Here is a 10,000-nt window from a genome sequence, read left to right on the forward strand (position 1 = left end):
AGGACGTAGTGTCTAAAGAAGATAAGAAAATCACACACTACTCTCCTCTGGCAAAGAAAATCAGAAAGATGCATCAGTGTTGACGAAGACTGTGCCCTGGTTGTTGGGTGTCTGGTCGGTTGGAGGGCTTTTTGAAAGTCTTGGGATTCAAGATGTGTTGAGAGGAATGCAGGTCCTGCCGTCATTGGCATCACCCTAATCCTCCAGAAGACGCTTAGTCTCTAAGCCCCAGTTTGGGGACCATCTCCTCACAGCTTCTGTTCGCAGAAAGTCAACAATTACTATGATCGTCATCATTATCATCAAATCACCAAGCTCAGAAACTTAGAAGAATCGATTGGTAATTGTATGGTTACTACTTTATATGCACAAACAAAACAAAACTAAAAATGTTGAGTACTGAGTGAACAGATTTTTACACTCTCAATGTATCACTGTAAAACCATCACTCACCTGAGATTTGATTAAAATCATTGACAGTTGCCTCATTTTGGAGTGCTTCTGATGATTGACCTGTGTCTGTAATGCTAGTTGATGATACGTCACTACTTCCATTGCTTTGAAATGGAACATCAGAATCAATTTGGGTATTGCTCTGTGGTGCCACACTTGTAGCTCTTTCAGCGTCATTTGGACATATTTTCGCCGTAGAGGAATTTGAAGGGGTTGCTTCTCCGGAATTTTGATGATTTCTGGTACTGCTGGGTTTGTTTGACTGTGGTGTGTGACCATGAGCTGGGGCGCCACTTGAAGATGTTTCAGGCTCTTCAGTACTTTTAACTGCAACAGTGAAGGAGCATATATGCAAAAGGACTGTCAGAAATAAGTTGGTTAAATTGTCCATTAAAAAAACAATGGCATCTTTGTCTAAACTTAAACTTTGTCAGCACAAGGGTATTATGCACTTTACCTTACCAATCAGCCAAGAAATCGTGGCTGAATGTTTAAATTGCATTGAATACTTATTTTCACAGACAGCCCAAGCTTATAGTGTCAAGAAAGCAACATTGATGCAAATGTAAGGATTTTTCCCTGGAAATCCCAATATCAGATTCCCTGATTCCGAGACAATAGTTATTATTTCAATGAAAAGGCTAACCTTACTGCCATTGTGTGTTACCTCCTTCCTGTGTGGTTATTTTCCTGATTTTATTTAAGGCTAGCTACTGGTAGTTATTGACACTAATAAAAGAGACCACAAAAAATAGCTGCAATGAATTAAGGCTTTTTACTGAGACCTGTTGCCAATGACATTTTTCTCTTTTGAACCAGCTGTTGTTACGATGTAGTCAAGAAACTTAAAGGTACATGTCAACCAACAACTTGAATGACCCAGACATTGGTCATAATATTGCATATTATCTTCCTTCAAAAGGGAAGAAATCTATAATTCAGTACACTGTAAAAGGATGGACTGAGACTGAAAAAACTGAGTTTAAGATAACATAAAGCTTAATGTCCCTTTGGCTTGAGAAACTGTCATTAATGATTATCCACTACTGAATGTGGTCTCAAAAAAAACGAAAGGTTCTAGTTAAGCAACTTCCTTGAACATTTGCTATTGTACAAAGTTCTTTGAAACCATATTTGGTTTTATAACTTGTCCTGATCTGGTACACACCACTTGCTTGTGGGGAGACGTCGTCACCACATCAGCACAACTTGATTTCTGGTCAGGCAGCTTAAGCCTGTATTGTGAGTAGAATGACAACTTATAGAATGATCTGTGGCTTGAACTGGTTTTGTTTGTTGAACAGCTTACTAAGGGGAACTTGCAGGTTGAAAAGATTGTGTTTGGTGGGTGGATTTTGGTGATACTTGCAGCCATTCACATTTACGAGGTAGCTGCAAGGGTTAGTTACATTCTATAGAAGAACGCCAGGTTTTTCAATTGCTATCGCTGGTAGCTCAGGGTGTACTTAAACGTATGACTGTCTAATGATGAGACTGCATGGGTAATGTTTTGGCACTAACGTCACAATAATGCTTGTCTTCAAAACTTGGGCTCCAACTGAGGACTGGGCTTTGGGTTTGTCCAGAAACTCTTTGCATGGCAAGGATACTGTTCTCCGCAACATGAAACATTGTAGGTTGGAGCTATCCTCTGAAGGCAAAGGTGACTTCAAATTTTATGATGGCTTAATTTCCACACACCTTCTCTCCATTTGTTAGCCTTCAAGATATAATTGTCTTCATGATCTTAAATTTTGAGTCAGCTTTCCCCTTCCTCTTTTAGTTGATGGGGACTGGAACTGAGGTGTTGAAAGTCCCAGGCAAACAAGCTGAAATAATACTTGGTTAAGATGAATGGACTTCCATTTATCATCACAGCATTCACTCATAATCAGTGCCATAAGACTTCACAGTTTCAAGTCTTCCCTGGTCTCACAGAGTCTGCTCATGGTATTGGTTTCTGATGAAGATTGCTTTTTCTTCGCAGAATTTTTCTTTCTAGTTGACAATGCATACTAAACAGAGGTTTACTAGACTGCGGCAGTCGTGTTTTGTCACGCAAACGAATAATAAGACAGGAGGGAGGCTTGGGAAGAGAAGAGAAAGAAAGGATTGCACCCTTTTCTGTAACCAACACGTTTAGAATCATCAAATCTGCTAATCTAAATAGTGAAAGTGATATGACAGATGGTTCCAACTTTTTTATCGCTAATGTAAAGAAACACTCAAAATAACTACAGTAACGGCGTGGGAATATTTAAGTCTATGTCGAATTCAATCAACTACTTGGAAAGAAAACCGCACAAAAACTACTGTATTTACTTTGAATTTCAACAGCAACACTTGAAAGAAGCCCGGTAAAAAGAGCGGTAGAAAAGCTAAGCAGAGAGAGGCCTCAGATTTTGGCTGGATTTGCAGAATACATGGTGTATATGTTAAGTTGAATTTTGGATTGTTTTGGCAAGTGTCCACGGTGAGATGTTTGTCCTCAAATATCAAGGACAAATTCGTGTTTAGAACGGACGACTCGTCAATCATAAAGTCAGAAGACCGAGCTTGTTCTGCAGAAATAATGACTCAATACTTGTTTGAAGCCATTCCATTTAACTCGACAAAAGAATCTGACAGTGCTGCATTGTCAACGGACCAATCTGAAATTCCTGTTGCTGGTGCAACGGGAAATTCTGAATGCGTCGGTTACAGGAAAGGGTGAAGTCCCTTCTTTCTCTCCTCTTCCCAAGCCTCCCTCAGTCTTTTTATTTGTTTGCGTGACAAAATGCGACTGCCTCAGAACAGCTGGCCGGCCGCTTTTCTGTTTTGGTCACATGATTTACCAAATATGGTTGTGAGTCGAGCCAGACAAAGAAATGATTAATAGAACACACTTAGTGAAAAAAAATTACTGTAGAGTTAAAGATACTCGAGTAAAGACCATTTGAAGGAGTGCATAGCAACGGTTTGGTGTTTCAGAGCCAAGGCCCTTAAGAGCTGTAATTTTAAGGCTTCAATCAATCAATCAATCAATCAACCAACCAACCAATCTATCTATCTGTCTTTCTGTCTATCTATACAGTTAGTTCTGTAATGATTGTAAAGCGATGTAGAGCAAAAGGAGAAGGGGGAGGAACTTGGTCTATTGGGATATGTCAAGGCAAGTGACGAGCGGATGTTGAAGGTTGTTGGACAGACGTTGGTTGTAAGAGAAATGAAGAAGGAGTACAAGAAGCAGGTGGAGAAGACAAGGAAGGAGACGTTTCGGGAGAAGGGGAGAAGAAGTCGCATGGGACGTGATGAGAAGTTGTGGCAGTGGCTTAGAGCTGGGTATTTGGAGAAGAGTACGGAGGAGTATGTTTTTCTGCTCAGGAACATGCTTTGCAAATGAGGTTATTTTGGACCACAATTGAGAAGGAGTAATGGTTGTACTGGTGTGGCGGAGAGGGCGTATCAGAGGAGGCATGATTGGCTGGGGTTCAGGGTGTACTGGGAGCTTTGTCGGAAGTATGATGTGAAGTGTGCTGATGTGTGGTATAAGGAGGTTCTTGATGGGGTGAGGGTATCAGAGGATGGGAATAGGAACATCTGGTGGGATAGGAGTGTCGAGACTACACAGAAGATGGAACATAATCGTCCAGACGTTACTGTAGGTGGACCGAGTGGCTCAGGAGTGGACGTTTGTCACTTTCTCGGTGCCTTTGGATGAGGATGTAGTGTCTAAAGAAGATGAGAAAATCACACACTACTCTCCTCTGGCAAAGAAAATCAGAAAGATGCATCAGTGTTGACGAAGACTGTGCCCTGGTTGTTGGTTGTCTGGTCGGTTGGAGGACTTTTTGAAAGTCTTGGGATTCAAGATGTGTTGAGAGGAATGCAGGTCCTGCCGTCATTGGCATCACCCTAATCCTCCAGAAGACGCTTAGTCTCTAAGCCCCAGTTTGGGGACCATCTCCTCACAGCTTCTGTTCGCAGAAAGTCAACAATTACTATGATCGTCATCATTATCATCAAATCACCAAGCTCAGAAACTTAGAAGAATCGATTGGTAATTGTATGGTTACTACTTTATATGCACAAACAAAACAAAACTAAAAATGTTGAGTACTGAGTGAACAGATTTTTACACTCTCAATGTATCACTGTAAAACCATCACTCACCTGAGATTTGATTAAAATCATTGACAGTTGCCTCATTTTGGAGTGCTTCTGATGATTGACCTGTGTCTGTAATGCTAGTTGATGATACGTCACTACTTCCATTGCTTTGAAATGGAACATCAGAATCAATTTGGGTATTGCTCTGTGGTGCCACACTTGTAGCTCTTTCAGCGTCATTTGGACATATTTTCGCCGTAGAGGAATTTGAAGGGGTTGCTTCTCCGGAATTTTGATGATTTCTGGTACTGCTGGGTTTGTTTGACTGTGGTGTGTGACCATGAGCTGGGGCGCCACTTGAAGATGTTTCAGGCTCTTCAGTACTTTTAGCTGCAACAGTGAAGGAGCATATATGCAAAAGGACTGTCAGAAATAAGTTGGTTAAATTGTCCATTAAAAAAACAATGGCATCTTTGTCTAAACTTAAACTTTGTCAGCACAAGGGTATTATGCACTTTACCTTACCAATCAGCCAAGAAATCGTGGCTGAATGTTTAAATTGCATTGAATACTTATTTTCACAGACAGCCCAAGCTTATAGTGTCAAGAAAGCAACATTGATGCAAATGTAAGGATTTTTCCCTGGAAATCCCAATATCAGATTCCCTGATTCCGAGACAATAGTTATTATTTCAATGAAAAGGCTAACCTTACTGCCATTGTGTGTTACCTCCTTCCTGTGTGGTTATTTTCCTGATTTTATTTAAGGCTAGCTACTGGTAGTTATTGACACTAATAAAAGAGACCACAAAAAATAGCTGCAATGAATTAAGGCTTTTTACTGAGACCTGTTGCCAATGACATTTTTCTCTTTTGAACCAGCTGTTGTTACGATGTAGTCAAGAAACTTAAAGGTACATGTCAACCAACAACTTGAATGACCCAGACATTGGTCATAATATTGCATATTATCTTCCTTCAAAAGGGAAGAAATCTATAATTCAGTACACTGTAAAAGGATGGACTGAGACTGAAAAAACTGAGTTTAAGATAACATAAAGCTTAATGTCCCTTTGGCTTGAGAAACTGTCATTAATGATTATCCACTACTGAATGTGGTCTCAAAAAAAAACGAAAGGTTCTAGTTAAGCAACTTCCTTGAACATTTGCTATTGTACAAAGTTCTTTGAAACCATATTTGGTTTTATAACTTGTCCTGATCTGGTACACACCACTTGCTTGTGGGGAGACGTCGTCACCACATCAGCACAACTTGATTTCTGGTCAGGCAGCTTAAGCCTGTATTGTGAGTAGAATGACAACTTATAGAATGATCTGTGGCTTGAACTGGTTTTGTTTGTTGAACAGCTTACTAAGGGGAACTTGCAGGTTGAAAAGATTGTGTTTGGTGGGTGGATTTTGGTGATACTTGCAGCCATTCACATTTACGAGGTAGCTGCAAGGGTTAGTTACATTCTATAGAAGAACGCCAGGTTTTTCAATTGCTATCGCTGGTAGCTCAGGGTGTACTTAAACGTATGACTGTCTAATGATGAGACTGCATGGGTAATGTTTTGGCACTAACGTCACAATAATGCTTGTCTTCAAAACTTGGGCTCCAACTGAGGACTGGGCTTTGGGTTTGTCCAGAAACTCTTTGCATGGCAAGGATACTGTTCTCCGCAACATGAAACATTGTAGGTTGGAGCTATCCTCTGAAGGCAAAGGTGACTTCAAATTTTATGATGGCTTAATTTCCACACACCTTCTCTCCATTTGTTAGCCTTCAAGATATAATTGTCTTCATGATCTTAAATTTTGAGTCAGCTTTCCCCTTCCTCTTTTAGTTGATGGGGACTGGAACTGAGGTGTTGAAAGTCCCAGGCAAACAAGCTGAAATAATACTTGGTTAAGATGAATGGACTTCCATTTATCATCACAGCATTCACTCATAATCAGTGCCATAAGACTTCACAGTTTCAAGTCTTCCCTGGTCTCACAGAGTCTGCTCATGGTATTGGTTTCTGATGAAGATTGCTTTTTCTTCGCAGAATTTTTCTTTCTAGTTGACAATGCATACTAAACAGAGGTTTACTAGACTGCGGCAGTCGTGTTTTGTCACGCAAACGAATAATAAGACAGGAGGGAGGCTTGGGAAGAGAAGAGAAAGAAAGGATTGCACCCTTTTCTGTAACCAACACGTTTAGAATCATCAAATCTGCTAATCTAAATAGTGAAAGTGATATGACAGATGGTTCCAACTTTTTTATCGCTAATGTAAAGAAACACTCAAAATAACTACAGTAACGGCATGGGAATATTTAAGTCTACGTCGAATTCAATCAACTACTTGGAAAGAAAACCGCACAAAAACTACTGTATTTACTTTGAATTTCAACAGCAACACTTGAAAGAAGCCCGGTAAAAAGAGCGGTAGAAAAGCTAAGCAGAGAGAGGCCTCAGATTTTGGCTGGATTTGCAGAATACATGGTGTATATGTTAAGTTGAATTTTGGATTGTTTTGGCAAGTGTCCACGGTGAGATGTTTGTCCTCAAATATCAAGGACAAATTCGTGTTTAGAACGGACGACTCGTCAATCATAAAGTCAGAAGACCGAGCTTGTTCTGCAGAAATAATGACTCAATACTTGTTTGAAGCCATTCCATTTAACTCGACAAAAGAATCTGACAGTGCTGCATTGTCAACGGACCAATCTGAAATTCCTGTTGCTGGTGCAACGGGAAATTCTGAATGCGTCGGTTACAGGAAAGGGTGAAGTCCCTTCTTTCTCTCCTCTTCCCAAGCCTCCCTCAGTCTTTTATTTGTTTGCGTGACAAAATGCGACTGCCTCAGAACAGCTGGCCGGCCGCTTTTCTGTTTTGGTCACATGATTTACCAAATATGGTTGTGAGTCGAGCCAGACAAAGAAATGATTAATAGAACACACTTAGTGAAAAAAAATTACTGTAGAGTTAAAGATACTCGAGTAAAGACCATTTGAAGGAGTGCATAGCAACGGTTTGGTGTTTCAGAGCCAAGGCCCTTAAGAGCTGTAATTTTAAGGCTTCAATCAATCAATCAATCAATCAACCAACCAACCAATCTATCTATCTGTCTTTCTGTCTATCTATACAGTTAGTTCTGTAATGATTGTAAAGCGATGTAGAGCAAAAGGAGAAGGGGGAGGAACTTGGTCTATTGGGATATGTCAAGGCAAGTGACGAGCGGATGTTGAAGGTTGTTGGACAGACGTTGGTTGTAAGAGAAATGAAGAAGGAGTACAAGAAGCAGGTGGAGAAGACAAGGAAGGAGACGTTTCGGGAGAAGGGGAGAAGAAGTCGCATGGGACGTGATGAGAAGTTGTGGCAGTGGCTTAGAGCTGGGTATTTGGAGAAGAGTACGGAGGAGTATGTTTTTCTGCTCAGGAACATGCTTTGCAAATGAGGTTATTTTGGACCACAATTGAGAAGGAGTAATGGTTGTACTGGTGTGGCGGAGAGGGCGTATCAGAGGAGGCATGATTGGCTGGGGTTCAGGGTGTACTGGGAGCTTTGTCGGAAGTATGATGTGAAGTGTGCTGATGTGTGGTATAAGGAGGTTCTTGATGGGGTGAGGGTATCAGAGGATGGGAATAGGAACATCTGGTGGGATAGGAGTGTCGAGACTACACAGAAGATGGAACATAATCGTCCAGACGTTACTGTAGGTGGACCGAGTGGCTCAGGAGTGGACGTTTGTCACTTTCTCGGTGCCTTTGGATGAGGATGTAGTGTCTAAAGAAGATGAGAAAATCACACACTACTCTCCTCTGGCAAAGAAAATCAGAAAGATGCATCAGTGTTGACGAAGACTGTGCCCTGGTTGTTGGTTGTCTGGTCGGTTGGAGGACTTTTTGAAAGTCTTGGGATTCAAGATGTGTTGAGAGGAATGCAGGTCCTGCCGTCATTGGCATCACCCTAATCCTCCAGAAGACGCTTAGTCTCTAAGCCCCAGTTTGGGGACCATCTCCTCACAGCTTCTGTTCGCAGAAAGTCAACAATTACTATGATCGTCATCATTATCATCAAATCACCAAGCTCAGAAACTTAGAAGAATCGATTGGTAATTGTATGGTTACTACTTTATATGCACAAACAAAACAAAACTAAAAATGTTGAGTACTGAGTGAACAGATTTTTACACTCTCAATGTATCACTGTAAACCATCACTCACCTGAGATTTGATTAAAATCATTGACAGTTGCCTCATTTTGGAGTGCTTCTGATGATTGACCTGTGTCTGTAATGCTAGTTGATGATACGTCACTACTTCCATTGCTTTGAAATGGAACATCAGAATCAATTTGGGTATTGCTCTGTGGTGCCACACTTGTAGCTCTTTCAGCGTCATTTGGACATATTTTCGCCGTAGAGGAATTTGAAGGGGTTGCTTCTCCGGAATTTTGATGATTTCTGGTACTGCTGGGTTTGTTTGACTGTGGTGTGTGACCATGAGCTGGGGTGCCACTTGAAGATGTTTCAGGCTCTTCAGTACTTTTAACTGCAACAGTGAAGGAGCATATATGCAAAAGGACTGTCAGAAATAAGTTGGTTAAATTGTCCATTAAAAAAACAATGGCATCTTTGCCTAAACTTAAACTTTGTCAGCACAAGGGTATTATGCACTTTACCTTACCAATCAGCCAAGAAATCGTGGCTGAATGTTTAAATTGCATTGAATACTTATTTTCACAGACAGCCCAAGCTTATAGTGTCAAGAAAGCAACATTGATGCAAATGTAAGGATTTTTCCCTGGAAATCCCAATATCAGATTCCCTGATTCCGAGACAATAGTTATTATTTCAATGAAAAGGCTAACCTTACTGCCATTGTGTGTTACCTCCTTCCTGTGTGGTTATTTTCCTGATTTTATTTAAGGCTAGCTACTGGTAGTTATTGACACTAATAAAAGAGACCACAAAAAATAGCTGCAATGAATTAAGGCTTTTTACTGAGACCTGTTGCCAATGACATTTTTCTCTTTTGAACCAGCTGTTGTTACGATGTAGTCAAGAAACTTAAAGGTACATGTCAACCAACAACTTGAATGACCCAGACATTGGTCATAATATTGCATATTATCTTCCTTCAAAAGGGAAGAAATCTATAATTCAGTACACTGTAAAAGGATGGACTGAGACTGAAAAAACTGAGTTTAAGATAACATAAAGCTTAATGTCCCTTTGGCTTGAGAAACTGTCATTAATGATTATCCACTACTGAATGTGGTCTCAAAAAAAAACGAAAGGTTCTAGTTAAGCAACTTCCTTGAACATTTGCTATTGTACAAAGTTCTTTGAAACCATATTTGGTTTTATAACTTGTCCTGATCTGGTACACACCACTTGCTTGTGGGGAGACGTCGTCACCACATCAGCACAACTTGATTTCTGGTCAGGCAGCTTAAGCCTGTATTG

General features: G+C 40.5%; 1 protein-coding gene across 1 annotated transcript in view; it reads right to left on the reverse strand.

The window, feature by feature from the left end:
- Positions 1–10,000, reverse strand: part of LOC137984411 (doublesex- and mab-3-related transcription factor A2-like) — a 350,662-nt gene that overhangs the window by 11,656 nt on the left and 329,006 nt on the right. Inside the window, exon 4 of the mRNA XM_068831591.1 lies at positions 454–780. Within this exon, the coding sequence (XP_068687692.1) occupies positions 454–780 (327 nt within the window). The remainder of the gene's footprint in view (positions 1–453; positions 781–10,000) is intronic.

The sequence above is a fragment of the Montipora foliosa genome, chromosome 2, assembly GCF_036669935.1.
Source record: "Montipora foliosa isolate CH-2021 chromosome 2, ASM3666993v2, whole genome shotgun sequence".
NCBI classification, from domain to species: domain Eukaryota; kingdom Metazoa; phylum Cnidaria; class Anthozoa; order Scleractinia; family Acroporidae; genus Montipora; species Montipora foliosa.